General features: G+C 36.4%; 1 protein-coding gene across 1 annotated transcript; it reads right to left on the reverse strand.

Annotated features, from left to right (window-relative positions):
• Positions 1-1,272: 1,272 nt before the first annotated feature.
• LOC145095018 (uncharacterized) lies at positions 1,273-4,347 on the reverse strand. The gene is made up of 6 exons (XM_079032962.1): positions 3,447-4,347; positions 3,064-3,269; positions 2,884-2,982; positions 1,842-2,702; positions 1,667-1,723; positions 1,273-1,533 (listed from the first exon to the last, which is right to left on the reverse strand). Exons 1-6 carry the CDS (start codon positions 4,345-4,347, stop codon positions 1,273-1,275), a joined length of 2,385 nt encoding a protein of 794 aa, XP_078889088.1.
• Positions 4,348-22,687: the final 18,340 nt, after the last annotated feature.

The raw sequence follows: 22,687 nt of genomic DNA on the forward strand, positions 1-22,687 counted from the left end.
ATCAATATTCAGTGGGAATCATACAATGTCATTAATGAGTCCATCATATCCTTTTCTGCTCAAACGATGATTGTATTTATGATGTGCACGGGTATTTTTAGCTTTCATACTTTTCTCCTGCATTAGAAACATTAAAATTGTAACTACAAACATTAAAATTGCAACTACAAATGCATATAAGAAAAGTTTAACAAACCTCCCACTTCTTTGTAACTCTATGGGATACAAAAACTTTCCAATCTTCTTTCTTTATAAACGGATAATCTTTCGGAGGTTTGAATAGATTTGCCTTGGGATCTTTACTTCGGTTCTTAACGAACTTGGCATATAGATAATGTTTGAAGTTTCTCCACTTCTTCCTGATCGATTGGAGAGTTTGCTTCCGGCTCTTTGGGTCAACTATAAACTTTTCCTGAAACATAAAAAAAGGTTGGTTCAAAAACAAATATGAACAGGGACAAAAACATGGACAAAAACAGATATGAACAAAGGTAATAAAAGGAAGAAAACAGAGACTTACCAAAACATATTGCCATAACCCTTCCCTTACTTCCTCACTAACTTCTAGCCACGAGTCATAGGTTATGGGAACCATTGTTCTTGCAACCAAACCCTCAAAAGTTGATAGTTTTGTGGCTTCCTTTCCAACAGGGACACCTTTTTTATTGTAAGTTATTACAAGCTTCACTTTATTAGCTTTTGTATTTGTTGTCGGACCTCTTTGTTTGGAGTCCTCATCGTGATCAGAAGCTGAATCTGATTCCATGTCACAAAAACACAACCTGTTTCAACAAGATTCAAATTAAATTAAGTACGTTGTTATTTGTTGCAGTTGGAAAAAAATTAATCACATTCAAAATCTGAAATAAAAACATACCAAAAACTTTATTATTCTGCAAAAAAAATATTTAAACTAATATGCCCTCGCGCATCCGAACGCGTACACAAAAAATCATCATCAAGGTATAATAAAGCGGAGTCTTGTGTTAAATCAAAAGTAACATCAAATTCCAACATATCATCAGTTTCACCATTTGATCCATACTTGTACATCCTATGAGGTGTGAATCCAACAACATGCAAATTCTCATCTTGTTGATCTTGAACATAAAAAACCTGTTTGACCTGACTAGCTAATACGAAGGGTTCAGACTTCTGACCAAGCCTATCAAAGTTAACTACCGTGAATCCTAAATCATCTTTTTTTACTCCACGACTATCAACCCAATCACACATGAATACAGGAATACTAAACATGCGATAATTAAGATCTCATATCTCCTTTATACGGCCGAAGTAAGTAACAACACCATACACAGGATTGGAGTCTTTTGCACTAGCAATCTGCATAGTATGTGCAACTAAAGATACTCCACTGCATTGAGTTGTTCTATACTCATCTCGAGATGTTGTATGAAAATGATACTCATTTATAGCAAAACCGATATATTTAGTAACAGCAAAATTAGGCCCTTTGGCCAACCAACGAACATCATCACAAATATCTTCCCCGTTAGCCAAACGTTTTCCAACCTAATAGAAAAATATCTAATTAATGTAATTCAAAAAAATAATTAAAAATATTGTAATTCTAACAATCTTATTTTAAAAACAAACCTCTTTATTAAACCAACTAATAAATGTCCGACTATGTTGGCTCTGCAACCATGTACTCTTGCGAGCATGACGGGGGTTCAGATCCTTCAATTCCAACATATGTTGCCTGAAGTGTATTACAAGTTAGAAGAATGTTTTATATGACAGATAATGGTATAAGAGTATACAGTTTCATGTAATTCTTACTCTATATACGGCTCCACAACAGCAGTGTTTCATAATACATAAAGATGAGCTTGATCAAGTAACTGAGCATCTACAACATCAATTGTAGCCTTTGATAAAGGCTTGCCACTGCGGATTCTTTCATTAACACGTTCATGAGGATTGCCAATTGATTTCTTGTTTTTTAAGTAGTCTGAACAAAATTCTAAGGCCTCCTCTGCCACATAACACTCTGCAATGCAACCCCCGGGTCGATGATGATTTCTTACATACCCTTTAAGTGTTTTCATGTATCTCTCAAATGGATACATCCACCTAAAATGAACCGGGCCACACAACCTCACCTCTTTAACTAAATGCACCATCAAGTGAGTCATGACATTGAAAAATGAAGGAGGAAAGTACTTCTCTAACAAACATAATGTTAATACGATGTCACTTTGCAACTTGCCTAGCTTACTAACATTAACAACTTTACTACACAACTCATTGAAAAAATGACACAGGCTTAGGATTGTTCTCCGCACCTTCACATCTAACACCCCTTTGATTGCAAAAGGGAGAAGTTGTTGCATTAGTACATGACAATCATTAGACTTCAAACCATTCATCTTTGAAACATCATCCGACACGAGATTCTTGAAATTAGAGCAATACCCATAAGGAACTTTTATGTTAGATAGGGTTTCATAAAATAGATGTTTCTCTGCGGAATTCAATGTGTACTTGGCAGGCGGAAGCCAACGTCGATCCCCTTTTGGTTCAGGTCGTAATTCAGTCTTGATGCCCAACGCTTCAAGATCTTGTCGTGCTTTTAATCCATCATTTGTCTTGTGAGGCAAATTCAACGCTGTCCCATAAACACTCTCGGTCACATTTTTTTCTATGTGCATGAGATCTAACTGATGGCAAACAGGCAACTTCTTCCAATATTCAAGTTTAAAAAATTGAATTTTTATGCCAAAATTTAGATCTCTCGTCGATACTTTCTTTTTTCTTCTTTGTCTTTTCCTTATTTGGCGTTTCCTTCTTTGACGCTCCCTTCCTTGACTTTATCTTCTTTAACTTTATCTTCTTTGATCCTACCTTCTTTGATACTACCTTCTTTGGCTTTATCTTCTTACCCCATGTAGTCTCAAATCCCGCCAGATAGTCATAAATATCTTCACCTGATGATGGTTGTGGCATAAAACCGTGCTCCTGTTGATTGTTGAGATGTTTTTTTCTTTTGTGAAAAGGATGTTCAAGTGGTAGGAATATTCTATGCCCAAGGAAGCATACTTTTTTGGACTTTGGCAACCATTGTGAACAAGTATTCTTTGAAAATATTGGACAAGCATAATAACCTTTGGTAACACACCCCGAAAGATTACCATATGCGGGAAAATCACTTATAGTCCAAAGTAATATTGCTCTTAAATTGAAGTATTCTTTCTTATGAGAATCAAAAGTCTCAACGCCAGTTTCCCACAAGAGCTTTAGATCTTCTATCAATGGTGCCAATTAGACATCAATATTGTTACCAGGTTGGTTTGGCCCGGATATCAACAAAGTCAACATCATGAATTTTCTTGACATACACAAATAAGGGGGTAGATTATATGTTATTAGGATAACCGGCCAACAACTATGCTTGGAACTTAATGACTTGTGTGGATTGATACCATCAGCAGACAAGGCTAATCTAAGATTTCGTTTTTCTTGTCCGAATTCTTTCCACGTGTAATCATCAAGCTTCCAAGAAGGGGTATCGCGAGGATGAGTAAGCTTCCCCTTATTGACCCGACCTTGTGCATGCCAAGTTAAGTCATGTGCAATTTGTGGTATTGAAAACATTCTTCTAAATCTAGGGATGATAGGAAAATACCACAAAACTTTTGAAGGTACGTTTTTGGAATTCTTCTTCCAACGAGAAATGCCACAAGTTGGACATTGAGAAGCATCTTTATGTGCTTTCCAGAATAGAACACAATCATTTTCACATGCATGAATCTTCTCATATTGTAGACCTACTCCTTTTAGCAACTTCTTGGACTCATATATCGAGCTAGGGATGGTATTGTTTGATGGTAAGATATCTTTTAGGACAGACAACAAAGCATCAAAACTAGCATCAAACCATCCAAATTGACCCTTCAAATGTTGGAATTTCAATAATCCACTAAGTGCATTATACTTTGACCCTACATAAAGTGGCTTATCACACTCTTCAAGAAGTGATTTCAACGAATCAGGTTCATCGTCTACATATTTGAAGGCATCATGTAGCATATCCTTTGTATAAATAGCATAAGGAGGAATGGAATTGTTAGGGCATCTAGAATCACTATTGGGTTGTTTTTCTCCATGGAAAGACCAAATGTTATAATTCTCATCGAAGCCGTGGGCAAACAAATGATAACGGACATTGTCAATTGAGTGGTGACACAAATTGATGCAATTTACACAAGGGCATGGAATAACATCTAACTTTGGATTATTAGTTTGTGCAAACTCTGGAAAAGCATTCACACCTTCATCATATGCATTTGATAATCTACTAGAGGAAATCCATGATTTATCCATTAAACATTTGTTGCCAACTTACATAATTATTTACCATTTAAAGCAATAATGATTACACATGTTTAGGGACAAAAACTATGCAAAAACAAAACTGTACAGGGGCCAAAACTATACAGGGACAAAAAAATTGTGCAGGGGCCAAAACTGTACAGTGACAAAACTGAAGCAGGGACCAAAACTGTATAGGTTATCAATTACTTTTTCAGCATCCAGTTACTTTTTCAGCTTGTTTGAATATTTTCATGTGTTTGTTATAAAATTTTATGAACTTTTACAGAAATTTGAAAATTAGAAATACTTTTAAAATCTTGAATATGATCTTTTGCAGAAATTTGAAAGTTAGAAATGGGCTAAACAGGTGTCCAACACAAAACCACATGCAAACCCGTTACTTCATAATTTATGTGTGACCTTTTTACCCTTGGGTGGTCAATCTGTTTAAAATTAGCTTTATTTTTCAATATGTATTTATCTAACTGTAATATTTTCTTTAATAAATATAGATTGCTCCAAGCCCAATCTTACAAATATAAATACATGCATTTGATATTTGGTTTCACGTATTTTTAAGAATGGGAATTAGTGAAAGTTGTGTTAGTTAGATAGAAAGTAACTGCCATAATTAGGTATTAACTGTCAGTTGACAGTTACATTCTAAAAATGTATAAATATTTATGTTTGATGTTAATTGTGATTAATACCGCATAAGAACTTTCTAAAGGTATGGTTGTTATTTGTTCTTTTTTCTTTCTTTCTTTCTCTTCTGTCTTTGTTGGTTAATGAGTTGATGTTTCTACTTGTTTCCATTCCTGATTTAATGTGGCAGATTGAGGTTAGTAAAATTTTCATCACACATCGATTAATTATCATTTTATTATTATATAGAGATGATTGAATTGATTTGTATGAATCCTGTGAAAGAGTGAGTACCTAAGATCTATAAAAGATCTGCTAGAAAAGAAGGAGCACAACTGCAACCTAATCAAGGTAACTCATAGTCACAGGTAAACTCTCTGTTTCTCAAGGTTGTTTTTATTATCTATAATAACTTTAGTTATAGATTAATTACTGTTTTTGTTATAATATGATTGAATTGATGTGTATGAATCCTGTTAAAGGGTGAACATGATGGATTTGTTAGAAAAGAAGAGGTACAATTGTTATATGTATTGCTTGTAGAGTAGCAAGAAGCTTTTTGGATGACATTCTTTTTAATCTCATTTTGTTGAGCTATATGTTATATGTATTGCTTGTAGAGTATGTACAATATATGTTAGGCTTTTGATTATTTTTAATGTTAAGTTAAAAAGGCTTGGATATTTTAAACGAATATTCACAAAAATGAATTTTTAATCAAAATAATATAATAGAATCTATCTTAGAAAATGAAAAATAAAAAACTTATGTACCCTAAAAAATAGATAGATTAAAAATAAATACCTTTTCTTACCTGAGTATGTGGAATATCGGTGTAATTTATAGCAGAAATTGTTGCTTTATCACCCTTTGAGCCTGCAGCAAGTAACAAAAAAATTGTAACTCATTGTAACTATATGCATATTGCAATGCACAATTATGAAAAAAATTAACGAACATTAGCATTCAGCAAGTTATGTGTGAAGGAAGGTTCACATAATGCAAGCTTGGATATTATACTTTGAAGCATGCGTTTGTTGCTTCTGGCTCTAAGGATTTGAACATTGGTGGGACAAGAGACTGGCATGCATATATATTCAAGAGAAACAGCCAAATGGAATCGTATTCATTCTAATATAGGGGTAAAAAATCATGGTACTGTGATAACTGATGCATACATTGATGTTACTGTAAAAAATAGCTTTTTGCTCTCAGCTGCTCTTTCTATATACGAGATAAAAGTACCCGATCTTCAAAAATTCACATTAAATCACTCATAAATCCAATTAAAAAGACTTTTTAGTTGTTAAAATCGCCTAAGAGCTTTCTAAAACTCGAATGTTGTAAGTTTCTTGAAAAGACTTCATTAAAGTAACTAAAAATCACGTTTTCATAAAGCAAGCAATGTTGTGAACTCATAAATCATGCCCATTTATGCTTTAGTGTGACCATGAAACTAACCACAGTTAGATTATGTCAAAGCCTAGAAACATCTCATTCATCAATCCTATTATAAGTATACAAAATGCAAAGCTAAAATAGTAATTTTTGCCATGTAAGCTAATTTTTTTGGCAGTGCCCATCATACCTACTTGCATGGGAAACCAGGGAGATCAACCTTCTAAATGACTAAAAGTAGCTTCTACTCCTAATTGCATTTGATCATAAGTGAAAATGTTTCTTGTAGGAATAAATTAATAAGCGGAGGAAATACTAACCGTATAAGATGCACAACACCAAGCCACATACAATAGTTGTAGTTACCACCCAGATCAATGCACTTTTAATCCTCTTGCCAATAGTCCTACGAGCAAAAATAGTTAGAAGCATAAATACATACACTTTCAATATTTAATATGCTCTAATGATGTGGGCCCCATTAGGAAAAGACACAACATCATAAATTTATGGTGATTACCAACAAATGATGTGGTGTTTGTATTGAACAGGTTGAACTAATGCGTGCTTTAGAAGATAGAGATGATGAATACAAGACAATGTTAAATGAGAAGCTTCAAGTTACAGATGGCAGTGGTTTGATACAAGTGTACAAAAAAGAACTTGAAGATAGGCTTGACTTGTTAGGCATGCTCATGTTTATACAAATTATAATTATTTAAGAACCCATGTTTTAATGTGGTTTTTGAATCTGACCCTTGGCTGTAAATAAACATTGTAAAGTGGTGTATATTCTAATATTCATAAAACAAGATAGTAAGATAAGTTGCTGTATATATTTTGGTTTTAGAAAGGTGTGAGAGACCAAAAGAATTGAACATGTGTGTGGCTATGTATTATGTATGTATGTATGTTTGGAAGTAGCGTATATGAAGGGTAGTTTCTATGATAAAGGAAGTAAGTGTTTGAATTTTATATGATAAAGGAAGTAGTAATTTAGTGCGTTACAAATGAAGAGGTTGTGTGACGATCAAAATGCAAAATGAATCAGTGTCTGATTTCATAAATACATACACTTTCAATGTTTAATATGCTTTACAAGTCTTTTGGCTCCAGAATAAGATGCTTTTTGACTAATTAAGTCAAACAACTTATAACTTTTTTCTAACTGTATCCAATAATTCTTGAGAAGATCAAGTGTCATTGTAGAATTTCTCAACAATTCAAAAATAAATCTCGACTCAGACATCTACATTTAGGGTTTAATGAATGCTTCACCCATGATTTCATAATCTCAATCCCTATTACAAATCGTCCATACATACCCCCAATCGAAATGAAAGATACCACACGATTTCATAATTTCATATGTACAATCAGAAAACAAACAAATTATGTTCTACCAGACCAGGGTTCGAAGAACCTGAAGAGAAACATCTCACAGGGGAGTTTGATAAAGAGAATTTTGAGGGATTTTTCGTCTCTTTTCTTAGGCCACTGACATTATACATACACGGTTAGCCAATCCTTTCTTCACCTTGAGGACAAGGTGAAAGTTTGGGATAAAAAGCAGAGAAAATGTTCGCAAGATGAAAGAAGGGGATAAAAACATTACATATAACTCGAGAAGCTTGAGATTTTACCTTGTGTTCGACTTGAGAAGCTTTAGTAGGTGAGAAACCCTTGAATGTGTTCAACTTAGCATCAGATTCATGGCTACCAGGCGCTTCTTCCCCTTGTGTCGACTTTCTTCTGCTCTTTCTCTTCTGTTACAGGGTTCTCTGGCCAACCGGGAAGTTCACTTGGCCTAAATCGGTTCAACAGGAAAACCTTAATCGGACCTAGGGCACGTAAATTTGAGCAGTCTCCAATTATGTCAGTTGATCCCACGGTCGTCGGTGAGGCGAAATCAGCCAGAGGAGAAGTAACGTAACGATCGGAGGAGGAGACGTTGTCTGCAAGGGGAGGCGAGTCGAGGTCTCAAGTCGATCGAATCGTAAAGAGTGAAGTGACTGATGAATAGTGAGTGTTAGATATTTTATTAGTAACCTCGATTATTGTGAAGAGACGCACGCCTTTCACTAAAATTATAATGCGACATTCATTGAGACGGCGCACATTTTACATTAAGTGCCCTCCGTGTTTTTAAGTTTTTTACATTAGACACTAACTCTAAGGGCACTCAATAAAGCGCGACATATATACTTAAATTTTTTGAAGAGATGACACTTTTTTAACGTCACTCTCTCTTGCATAACATAAATCAATGAGCGTCGTAAAAGGGTATTTTTCTTGTAGTGTAATATAATGTTGTATGTGTTTTGTGTTTACAGATCTCGCAGAAACTAGCAATCCAGCTTATATTCCTGCATAAAATAATAAATTTCAGGTCCAATCAGGTAAATAAAAAAATCTTAATATAACATAATATTGTATAGAACTTTATCTAATATAATATAATACAAAAAGCTATATTTAATATAATGGTGTGTGTGTGTGTGATTTTTGTTTATGTAATATAACGTAAGTCAAAAGACGATATATAATACTTTCATTTGTATTTTTAAAACACCATGTATTTTCTAGGTACAAATTTTTTGTTTTTTTGCAGGTTAGATCAACATTATAATGGATGTTGAGGTTGTTGATGACCAGTTGTGTGATGTGACTGTGTGATATATGTGGAGATGTAGGTTATGAGCGTTTACTTGTTATATGTAGCAGATGTAAGGATGGTGTTGAATACACATATTGTATGAAGAACATTATAGATAAAGTACCCAAACAAGATTGGTTATGTGAAGAGTGCAAATTTAGTGTGGTCATGCATACAAAAATTCCAAAATTACCCTTACCATTGGAACAAGAAGATATTATTCATTCAAATGATAAAGTTATGAATGAACAACATAATTGGTGGATTACTTATGGCCAAAGGATGATAGTCGACACCAATGACTTACTCTTGGGTGAATACAAAAAAAATAGATGAAGACCTTTACACCCTAGTTATCTAATATAAATTAGAACCATAGATAAGGTTGTTTATTGTGGCATCAATATGAAGATTTAAATTTAAATAATAGTAATGTACTTTGTGTTGGTTGATTATTATAACACCCATTTTTTGTTTTAATCGTTGTACTTTCATTATATATACTAGCCGTCTACCTGCGACAAGCGTCGGGTGCAATTTTTCTTTATTTCAGAAATTAGTTTGTATATAGGATTAGTGTTTTTGCGCAAATAGTTTACTACACAAACAATTATCAATAAGAGTCATGCTACCAGAACGAAATCATAAATAATTAAAAATGAAAAGTTGGGATTCTTTAAAAATGAATATGAACACATGATTGGTTGGTCGTTATTGATCATGCAACACTTATTTATGTACGCCATTTGACGTATAGACTTCACAGCCGTTGAACTGTTCATCGGGTTTCACCAATACTTTTGTAGTGGTACGTGATATCCCTCTGGATAATGCCACATAAAGTTGGCCATGAGAGAAAACCGATTTTAGAAGATAAATTCATACATTTGGAATTGTTTGTCCTTGAGCTTTATTTATTGTCATTGCTAAACATAATCGAATTGGAAATTGCTTTCTCTTCAGCTTGAACGGGAACATGTCATCTTCAGACTGACTTAGAGGAATCCTTGGCAAAAATACCATCTTTCCAACATGTTGACCAACAACTATTTCGACATCGATGACATAGTGCTAAAAACTTTTACATATCAATCGGGTGCCGTTACATACTCCATTTGACGGGTCGAGATTGCGTAACAGTATTATCGGGCATCCAACTTTCAATCTTAAGTAATGAGGGGGCAAACCACTAAAACTAAGCGTGTTCAAGAATTCCACAGGATAAAAGTTATTTATATCGTCCACGGCTTCATCAAAATTGTAGTAAATTCTCTCTTCTCCATGGAATCGGCCGATCAAATAATCATCAATCTCATCGACATTATCATTTCTTGTGGATAATATTGCACGCAAAATAATATAATCTGGTTCAGATCTATTAATTTCAAATGATGGAAAGATTGCATCAATCGAAGCATGCAATGACTTTTCTTTTTTAGCGAAGGGAATTACCATATCAGCAGGGATGCGAATAAAGTTTCCGTGCACCGTTTCTTCAACTCCATCACCGACACGTAATAGAAATTATGAGAACCATGGATCGGTTAGTGCTCTCATATTTATAGTTAACCGCAACTTGATAATCGAAGACCAAAGAGGCGACATTCGTATGCTAGAATCCACAGTCTGTGCTCGTGTTCCACGTCTAACGACCGTCAACACTTGTCTGAAATCACCTCCCAAAACCATTATCTTTCCACCAAATGGGAGCATCACCCCAGTGATATCTTTCATTGTACGGTCAACCACCTCCAATGCATGTCTTTTAGCCATCGATGCTTCGTCCCAAATTCGATTAAGGATCTAGTGAGATTTGTCGGTTGACACCTATTAAGTGCTCGATCGTAGCCTGTAGATATAATCAGAGTCTCTTGGAAGGAGAGCGGGGTTTTGTGTATAGATCTATATGGGGATGACACCCCACACCTGAGCTGTTCGCTACAGTTAGACTACATCGGTCTAGGGTGACTATAACCTTATTCTATTTTTCAGTCGGCATTCACAAATGCCAAGACAAGCGAAATTGTCATTATTTAGTATGGTTACGATGGTTCACTTAGAGGAATTAACGTTATGAAGTTTACGGAAGACTATTTCTTTTATGTTGGATTACTCGGAAACTTACTCACACTGGTACTCAACCTCGGTGTTGGTACGACAACATTCTCTATTCTTCTTTTACGGGCAACATCGGGTTGTCTGGGGGCATTCTATTTACATTCTCTTAAATCACTTTTGGCATTCTATTAAACAATAACACACATGCATTAATACAAGATCGGACATAAACATACCAAACTATTTTAAGAAAAATATAAGATTTTTTTGTGATTACAAAGTTATACTAGGGGTGTCGAACGGGTAAATTTTTCAGGTTTCGGGTAGAACGGGTATTTCCTTAAGAAAATAATACCCGATACCCGACCTTTATTGTAATTCGGGTTTCGGGTATTCGAGTTTGAGTTCGGGTCGGATAATTATCGGGTATACCCGAAAATTTCTTAAATGACATTTATTGATATTTTTTTTACATGTTGGTTGGTTTAATAAAGAATTGGGTAGGAAAATACTCAATACAATTAACAAGTACATCTATAATAACAATACAAATCATTATAATATGTTATGTACTTTTTTAATTCCATTATGTGCGATAGAGAGAAACTGAGAATTGTTATGACGGTTCAGGACTTCAGCTTCAACGTCGTATTCCCTTTGCAAGTTTGCGTTGACTGTCGATCCATCGTTCATAAGAAGGAAACGAAGAGTTTTGTTTTATTTGAAGTGTGCATACGTGATTGCATTGTATATTTGGTATTATTTAAAAAACGAATTCGGGTATACCCGAAAATAAATATTCATACCTAAAACCCGACCTATATTATTATCGGGTTAACCTATTACCCGAATGTTCATACCAGTTACCCGTTATACCCGACCCATTCTAGCCGAATTCGGAATGGGTCGGTGGGTAGAACGGGTTTCGGGTTTTTTTGATAGGCCTAAGTTATACAAATCATTTTCTCAAATATACTTATGAACTCACTAACATTTTTATGTTGACATTTTTAAATTAACTTGTATTCTCAGTAAACCGTTGAAGCAGGCTGAGCGAAACAAACTAATGGATACTTAGTTATATTTTGTTTTATCATACCCTGACTAATTTGGCATGTAATATTCGAATACAATACTCGATGTAAACAATGAATGTTGTTATATTACATGTGTGATAATGATGATGTTATGTTTCATATATATTCATTGTGATGATATTTCAATTCAAAGTCACACGAGCCCCTGGACGTTTACGCCGTCTGGTTCGAGGTGTGACATGGGCCATTTCCTTGGATTAGTTGATTATGGGCCTTAATGGACTATCCTATTGGATTGTTAATGGATTATTTTATATGTTGAGCTTGATGGAAGGCCCATTTGAGAAGTTGGGCCTAATTTAGAAAATTGGGCCATAAGTGGGTTTGGAACAAGGTTTTGAAAACCGGACCGGAGACCGAACCGGTCGTCTTACCGGTTCGATGGTTCAGGTGGTTCAACCGGTCGGACCGGTCTCAAAAACCGGAAAAACCGGATGATGTCATAATTATATTTAATTATATAAAAAATAAAAAAATGAAAAAAAATAAATATTTTTTAAAATTTTCGGTTTTGACCGGTTTTACCGGTTCAACCGGACCGGTTTTTACCGGTTTTCACTGGTTCACATGAATACCGGTTTTTTAGCATTAAAGAACCGGATCCGCGACCGGTTCCCGGTTGAACCGGTCGAACCGGCCGGTCCGGTCCGGTTTTCAAAACATGGGTTTGGAAAGTCTATATGGAATTGGGCCCTTCATGTGATGGATTTGGGCCTAGGTCATGGACCAAATTAGATCAGGCGTAAAATTGTCATTTTACCCTAATGAGGATTAATGGTTTTTGGACTAAGTGTTATCTTGGTACTGATAGCTAGGGGAGCCGGAGGAGCAACATTTCGGGGAACTGCCAGTTAGTAGCCAGAGGATTATCTGCGGGATTTCAACAATGCGAGGTGAGTTTCCTCACTTTGTGCATGGGTCTAAGGCCACAATGTCCCGCCCATTATGTTTGTGTATGGTAGGAAGACCCGGGGGTTAGCCCTAGGCACTGTATGTTATATGTTCCGGATCACGATTCGATGCCGGGCGAGGCCTGAGGAAAGTTAGTATGCTAGAGGTCTTTGTGATTCTCGCATGTGTCGGTAGGATAGGTTCCGGACCAAGGTTTGATGTCGGGGCAAGCCCGGGGAAGATTTATATGTGCATGATTAGATTATACTTGTTGTATTTGTGATGCTTGTATGTGTTTGGTAGGGAAGTGAGTGTGGGAAAGGTCCTATATCTCATCGTTAGCTGAGTATGGATGGGGTTCCATATCTCAATATTAGCAGAGTATGGGCGAGGCCCGAGAGTAGTGAGTGTGGGCGGGGGCATGTATCTCACTGACGGTAGGAGTGTGGACGGGGTTCCATAGCTCATCAATAGTAGACCATGGGTGGGGCCCAAGTTAGGTGAAGCCTTAGAGCAGGAGTACAGTGGAGTATGATTTCTTTATGTGCTGGTATGTTATATGTTTGTATGTGTATAGCAGGCGAGGCCCAGAGACAGGCGGGGCCTAGTAGAAACAGATCTGTATACCGAGCGAGGCTTAATGTTAGGCGGGGCCTGATGCCAGATTCTTCCGATGTCGGGCAAGGCCCGATGCAGTGAATTAGGCCCAATGTTTGCGGTATGTGGTTATGTATGGCATGAGGTAGATTGGGGAACTCACTAAGCTTCGTGCTTACAGTTTTCAGTTTTGGTTTCAGGTACTTCAGGTAGTGGAGGGAAGAGCTCGGGATGGGAGCTACCGAGGGTAGGTTCTCAACTTCGGGCTCGAAGTTAGCATCATCCAAAAGGTCTTCAGCATGGTGATCATTCAAAGGGATTGGATGATCATCCTATGGTTCTTCTCCAAACCATCCAACATTTCCTTCGTTCGGAAGGTACGGGTTGTCATGGGGATGGAATCCAGCCATGTTATCTACGCGATAATTGGGGTAAAGAAATAATTATTTAGACGAACTAACTAGATAATTATAAGATAATCTTCATTAGTTACATCACTATTTGTAAAGTGCATACCAATTATATGTAATCAAAACAGGATAGGCCTTTGAATAAGTGACCTTAACTCCAAATTCACAAGGAACAGGGGTAAAGCAAAAATTCACAAATTCTAAGTCTTATGACATCCTAGTTACATATAACCTTAGCGTATCCACTTAACAACTATCGAACTAGTAATTAATATATTTTTAGTTCTCAAATAAGTAATTATAGTAACACAAAATACTCATATAGTATTTTTAGACTTATGTTCTGTTATAGAATTCTCATTGTGGTAGTGTTGGTAAGTTTTTAGACTTGTTGCCACATCACAACCATTCTTGGGCATATGCTAATCACTCCTCGGACCAGCATAGTTGATCAAGCTATGCCACTCCCAAGACTGACCATACATCCCCGAGCTTACTTGTGATATTCAACAATCGTAATACTTTTGTTCTTGTCATTGTGACACGGATTTTAGTATGAATGCAGGTATGTATACTTAGTTAAATATTTTATTATTTAAAAGTATAAACTCTTGGTCAGAGTATTTTTAATCCCGTTATATTTATAGTTAGTATATCTTTTATGGGTTGATATACTTAATTCACTATAAACAATGCTTTGATACCAATCTGTCACACCCCAAAACCGAGAACAGCGGAAACGTTCTGGGGTGGAGGACGTCATGTAAACTATCACAACAATGCAAAGTAGTAAACAAGCAACACCATCATCCATTGCATTAATAGTATAATTTTAATTACAAATATGTTCTTTCATAGTATAAAACAACATAATGAATAATCAAAATAAAAGACAAGTCTTGACTGCTCCGTCTTCACAAAACCTGGTCGTCGTACCTGTCTATTTGTGACCTGAGAATACAAGTTATTTTGAAGGCGAGTATCAGCGATAAAGTTGGTGAATTCATAAGTATTTATGTGTCTTTGATTTGTAAAACTGTAAAGAAAAGACTTGTAATTGTTTGAAGAAAAGTTTGTATAAGTATGAAAATGTTTGTAAGTAATTGTAAATGTTTGAAAAGCCTTGAAAATCCCATATTTCCTACTAGTATAAAAAGTAGTCTTCTACCAAGACTCGACTGTTTTGAAAGTAGTCTTCTACCAAGACCCGACTGTTTTGAAAGTAGCCTTCTACCAAGACCCAATTGTTTTGAAAGTAGCCTTCTACCAAGACCCGACTATTTTGAAAGTAGCCTTCTACCAAGACCCGACTGTTTTGAAAGTAGCCTTCTACCAAGACCCGACTGTTTTGAAAGTAGCCTTCTACCAAGACCCGATTGTTTTGAAAGTTTGAACCTCTACATAAGTGAAGGTTTTTCCTTGTACAACTATTATTATTCGAATCTAATCTACCTCATTGATTATGTGAATGTGACACAAATTAAAGGTAATAAGGAAAATAATATAATAACTGGAATTGTATCCTTTTGTATTTGTCGTCTGTAAAGTGTAACTATTGTAGTATTTGTATAAAGTGACTACTATTGTACTAATTGCCTTAAAATGAGTATTGAGATATAATGTGATGGCTAGATCCCATACTAAATGCTCTCCCTGTCAAAAGATTCTGGGAACCAAACGCGACCCCTGCAATGATTGCAAGCCGTGAACATCTACATTATTATGATCATGTATACCCAATATTGTGACAACCCAAAATTTTCGTTTGTTTTATCTCCGTATTTAAGCACTTCAAAAATTAGCCAAATTTATCCCAAAATATTTTTGGCCGGATTTAAGCCTGTGAGAATATTTTAAATAATATTTGTCAAGCGAAACAAAAATAAGGAGGTATAATTTAAAACTTGTCGTGTTTAATGGAAGTCGCGAAAAACCCCGTTTGCGGTTGGTGTTGGGTGGACCCCCAACCAGGTCATAAACTCGACCCTATATAAGGGTTGAGTGCGTTTCATCCCAACCTTTTCACACTTTAGGAACCTTCTCTCTCTACTTTCTCTCTCTACAAATCGGGTTTTGGTCAAAAATCGTCCCTTCAAGCTTCAAAACGGTAAGTTAACCTTCTTAGCTTGTTGTTTAGCTTATCACACTTGCAAATTCGTGTCTTAATCATCCAAAAACCCCAAGAACAAGAGTTTACGGTTTGGGAACATCCCAAAACCGTAAACACCTTGAAAGAGGGTTTTGATGCCCAAAAACCCTCAAAAAACCTTTCCAATGCTTAGCTAATGGCCTAGGGGCTTGCATGAATGATCTAAGAACCCCAAAACATGAATTTAAGAGGGTAAACATGAGTTTACGGTTTGGGGATCTCCCAAAACCGTAAACACCTTCTAAAGGGGTTTTAAGTGCCCTTAACACCTTCCAATGCTTGTTTAAGTGACTAGAACCTTGCCTACATAGCCTAGAACCACCAAAGCACAAAAAAAAATGGACTAACATGATTTTACGACCGTAAACTCATGTGTTTACGGCTGTAAACTCCCCAAGGAGTGGTTCAGAAATCGTAAACTCCATAAAGTGTCCATTTTTGAGCCCTAATCACTTCCATAGCCCTTGAATCATCTCTAGAACCTTCATTTGTGATGCATGCAGCCTAAAAGCACACAAATGCACCATTCCCATGAGTTTACGGCTGTAAACTTGTGTGGGATATGGTTCCAAAACCGTAAACACCCCTAGGCACTACCATCTGAGGAGTAAACTCCAAAGTGAGACTACACTCTCCTTAGAAGCAACCCTTAACACTCCTAGCACTTGAATCAAGGTGTTTTCATGCATTAGAGGATCTTTACTTGCTTAATTAGTTATTAAATGACTAATTGTATACTTAAATGTATCATTACTTGCTAAATAGGATCCAGGTGTGTGTTCAAGACCTCAATTGACACATAGCATCCTATCTCGTCCGTCCATCCGAGTCACCACGTCAGGTGAGTTCGTACCCTTGAAACAACCTTTTAAATGATTTTAACTGCTTTTATAGGGGGAATACAAGTTGAACTGTACAGTTATTAGATAAATCACATGTGATTAATAACTATATAGCAAAATAGATTTTTGCATATTAAACTGCTTTATCCAGCACAAGATTTCCAAATCATGTTTTCGAATCTTGTTGAAGCATGAATATCCTTTTTTTAGATTATTAAAATTTTATCCAAAGTTTTTTTCAAAGCTTGTTTACGAAAGAGACATCAAGTCGTAATTCCTTGTTAAAGGTTTTCCAAAGGTTTTCTTCACTTAAACTATTTTGTCAAATCGTTTTCAAAAGCTTGTTTTATAAACTGATATCGTGTCATAAATTCTTGCTTATAAAGTTTTCCAAAAGTTTTACCCAAGTTTTTGTTATGCTTTTATTTCATTAAATGCATGCATATATTTGTATAGTTATATAAATAATATTTAAAGGACTTAGAACAACTAGTTCGCCCTATTTCCTTTTCCTCGTTGGGATGTGGTCTGGTGGGTATCGGTTATTTGTCCGAAGGTCGTTTAAATATTAGTTATATATCATGTATACAAGTATATACATAAAGGTTTCCATCGACCAGTTCATTTTCCCTTGGGTAATAAGGGCATCCTTCCATTCATCAATCATATACCTGAAACATTAGTAACTATTATAGGAATAGTTAGGAGATTCTATTTACTCTTTCCAGTACGGAGAATTCCAAAGGAGTCAGTTCATTCGTGAGTCTATATCATTATTACAATACTTATAATAGAATTCAAAATACAAGATACATCTTCAGGACACGGATTTCACCGTTGTCAAGTTGGTAACCAGAGTCTCCTGGAAGGAGAGCGGGCATTGTCTGTATAGATCTATACGGGACAAACACTCCCACACCCTGACTGCTAGCTACAGTCCCGGACAACCAAGCCAAGGGGTGACAAATGTCACATTCATTCCGACGCCAGCAGGTCGTCAAGTATTCGATTTGTCAATCAGTATGGTTACAAGTATCTTTATGTTTACCTTATAATTCATGGCTTTAAGGTAACAAGAATTATCGCGGTATTTTTAAAACCATCTTAACCTACTTTCCTAGTTATATACTAGGTCACGTTATAAACCTTTAAACCAACCCACTTAAGATTACCAGATGTTTTAAACTTTGCTAGCTGTATCGTTCATTCGATACTGGCTGGAGTCTGTATTTCCATGTTTTAGACTTTGCTAGCTGTATCGTTCATTTGATACTGTCTGGAGTCTGTGCTTCCTTGTTTTAGACTGAGCCAGGCGTATTGTTCATTCGATACCCTCCTGGAGTCTATGTTTTACTTATTTTTAGACTTTCCAAGGCGTCCCGCCCGAAGTCTATGATTTATTTACCTTTAAGCTTTGCGAGGCGTTCCGCCTGGAGTCTAGGTTTTATTTACTTTTAGCCAGCAGTGTTTCTGCTGAGGAAAGGTATGATTTTCCCATATTATTTTTACTTGAGGCCTTTCTCACAACTCTTTTAAAGTAAAAACTTTATGTTGATAATGACAGTACTTTTGGGGAAATTACTCCTTAAATATAAAACATATGGGTCTTGGTAGAAGACTGCTTTTATTTAGAAAATATAGGGCTTTCTGGAAAGGATTCTAACACTCTGTAGTTTATAAACCACCATCTTTCATGAGGTTATTTGGAATAAAACCGTGTATGTATACTAATGTCATTAAATACTTATGAACTCACCAGCATTATAAAAATACTGATTCTCGATTTCAAAATAACTTGTATTCTCAGGTTATCGATAGACAGGTACATCCCGGGAGATTTTGTGAAGTCAGCCTAGTACCAAGCTGCATCTATATTATTCTTTGTATTTACTTTGATGTTGCTATGAAATGTAACCTATGTAAAATTATTACTATTAATGAAATGGTTGTTGTACTTTGATTACTATACTGCATATGTTGTGATACTTGACATGATGTCATCCACCCCAAAACGTTTCCGCCGTTCCGGTTTTGGGGTGTGACAAATTGGTACCAGAGCATTGTTTATAGTGAGCTCAGTATATCAATTCATAAAATATATACAACCTATAAATACATTGGGATAAAACACTATGACCAAGAATTATACTTTAAAATATAACCATATTTTACCAAAGTATAAAAACATCCAAAATCTAAACACTCGAACAAAAGTATCACAATAAGAACAAAATAAAAGTCTTTGGATGTTGACCATTACCGTCAAACTTGGGCAGTTATGTAATCGTAAGCTGGAATAAATGTAACCTGATCAACTACATTTATTCGAGATGCGACCAACGTGTGCTTGGGAGTGATGGCGGTGTTACAACGAATCTGAAACTTACCAAATAGGAATGCTAGAGCCAAACATAAAGTTTAAAAATACTATGGGAGTATTTTGGAATACTAAAAGACTCACATTAATCCTAGAATCATATTCAGAAGTTAAGAATCAAGCAAGTAATTAAAATACCATAGGGGTATTTTAGGGTCCATAGATAACCTTGCGTGAAAAAACTAAAAAGATCCTTATTGATATACATATGATTACAGAGGGTATACTTCCAAGGTTATATATAATAAGGATACCATAGACTAAGAATGTGTAGTTTCGCTCTACTTCCTTTTCCTCGTTGGGATGTGGATATAGAGTAGCATCACATATTCGAAGGCCTATCGGATCTAAGTTTTATATGACTTGTGTGCGCTATGTAATTGTAGCAGGACTCAATATGGATCACCCAGTGAAATGTTAATAATCTCTTAGGATTCTCTAGACATTTCCATTCTCGCACGAACCCTGTAGAAAACCTTATCCACTTCAGTGTTCGACAGAAGAGTTGATTCAGACCCAGAAGAAGTTCATTTAGGAGATTTCCAGTTCGGAAATAAATGAACTAGGACGAGACTACTGAAACCACCAAGTGCCTATACCTTTTAGGGACGGTGGTGGGAAATTCACCTGAACTTCCGAGATTTCCAGTTATCCATCATGAAGCGATGACACTGAGAGTCAGAATCAGAAGTAAGACGGAGTAGAAATTCAATATGTCTACACGAGAAGAGAACCCTAGGTAACTACCGGAAGAAAACCAACGCCTGTCCCAGTCAAGGATAAGGGGTAGACAGAGGGAGCCAATACATGGAACCCGAGAAGTGTCTTTTCCTCGTTATCGCTGCGCTGATACAACCATAAAATAATACAATTTTGTGAGTTAGTGCTTACACTACTCACACTATGTGTTAGGTGAGTCGCCTTTTCCCGTCGCAAGTAATACGATTAGAACGGATCTTAAAACCTCGATTGAGAATGTTTTGCCATGAGCCTTCATGAGCCCTTTTCTTCTGTAATCTTCGTTCCGAACTGTCCTCAAATCTTTCCAAAACCGGAGAGCAAATCTCTCCAATATAAAGATAAATTGGTAGGAATGAACCCCATCTTATGGCTTTCCGATACTCTTAACCCTACCTTGATACCCGGACTGCATCATAAGGATGTAGGTCAAACCCTCGAGAACATACTTTTACTCCATAGGTGAGTGATTGAAATACATCTAGGTCTAAAGCTAGCCTTTACTAGGAATTCTAGTTCAATTATGAAAGGTTAGTAAGAAGGTTATTAGTATGATTTCCTTGCTCATACATTCCCAAGTTATATATAACGAAGACCTGGTAGACAGTAGAATGTGAGGTTGCTGACTTAGTTTCTTTTCCTCGTCGGGATGTGAAACTAAAGTAGAATCACACATTTTACTATCCGCGCAGTCTTGATTATATCATAATGTGTATAAGCTAAGTTCTCATGTATAATAACTCATCTCTTAGCTATAATCAAATAATCTAGGGCCAACATTGGTCACTCACGAACCCCTTGTCTCTCGTGATGCAGAATCATGTCGTCATCCGGAAATAGTCAGCCGAACAACGAAACCCCTATCCTTCATATCGACGCTGCCACCTTCCAAGCCGCGGTAACAGCTTCCGTGACAGCTGTCCTTACAAACCTCAACGCTAGCAATGCAATCACGACTGGCAAATGAATGGAAAATTCTGATCGTTGTACCGATCCAGGAAACCAACGAATAACAACAGTCACGGACATGCAAAGTTGTAAAACCGAGAGGAGGAAACGAAATCGCCGAGCTCGAAAGGAGCGCCAACGACTCCAAAGACTTGCCGCACAACAGCAGCAAGCGGCAACCCCTGCCCCTTCAGCACCGACACGACCCATTTCACAAGTCCCTGGCATCGGGACCAACCCTACACGCAAAGGTGGTGATAAAGTCGGACTCTATAAAAGGAAATTTTCAAAGTGAAGGAACGAGGAGAGCACCCGTGTCCACATAACTCTGACTAAACACCTCACTCCCATCACCAATACTAGTACGAACCACACATGTCATCAATGCGGCGATATGGGACACCTCAAAAAGGACTGTCCAATAATAAAGGACTTCGGCGCAGACGGGAAGATACTAAGGATCACTGCTGCAGGAGAAACTACTCCAGACCCCTGTTAAGGTATTTAAAGCGCTCATTGTATCAGACTCGTAAACTGTTTAAAACTAGTGCAACCAGAGTCTTATCTTTTGTGAGATCCCGTCAGTAAAGGGACCCTCGTACTTCGTATACTTGCCTTTGTAGTATACCTAGTTCACAACATTAATCTTGTAGTAAATCTAGTACTGTAACTCTGTTAAAAGTCGCAACACTGTTGTAAAATTCAAAATTTCATCAAGTAAAGCTATAATGGCTCGATATATACGTTAAAGCCATGTATAATTAAGATGGATAGACCTCGAGTGAGTGATGCTGCCTTATTTCCTGTTCCTCGTTTGGTTGTGGATTTAGGGCGGAGTCGCTCAGTCAACAGGGAAAGGAAGTAAAGCGAGCTAGCCGTCCTAAGTCCTTTAAACATTACTTATATAACTATACATATATAGGCATGCATTTGACAATATAAAAGTATAAAAGAAGTTTTGTAAAACCTTTGAAAAGTTTAATAACTAAGAAATGATGACTTGATGTCAGTTTATAAAATGATTTGAAAGCAGTTTGTTTGATAAGAACAATTTTAAGTATAAGAAAACATTTGTTTGAAACACAATTGTAACAGAGTTTGAAAGGAAGCATACAGTATGTAAGACAGTTTGATAAAGAGCTTTACCATGTAAAAACGTTTTAGTAAGTCATTTGGAAGTAGTATACTGAGTAAACAGCTAAAAGTGTAGTAAATCAATTTGTATGCTAGTTATTAATCACATGTGATTGATGTACTAACTAGCATGATTCAACTTGTATCCCCCCCATAAAAGCATTGATAAATATTTAAAAACATTTAAAAGGGTTATTTAAGGGGGTATGAACTCACCTGTAGTGTGTGGATCGGATGGAAGTGTTGGACAAGTGCTTGGTGTCAAGTGAAGACTTAAACACACACAATGATCGATATAGGAGCTTGAATGGTCGGTTTTAGCCATGAACACTAGTGTGTGTTCTTGGTGTTCTTGGTGAAACTTGAAGATGAGTTTTGAAGATCGGGGATGAAGATTGGGATGATACTT

Source organism: Lactuca serriola, chromosome 3 (assembly GCF_051521515.1).
Source record: "Lactuca serriola cultivar US96UC23 chromosome 3, Lser_US96UC23_V15, whole genome shotgun sequence".
Taxonomy (NCBI): domain Eukaryota; kingdom Viridiplantae; phylum Streptophyta; class Magnoliopsida; order Asterales; family Asteraceae; genus Lactuca; species Lactuca serriola.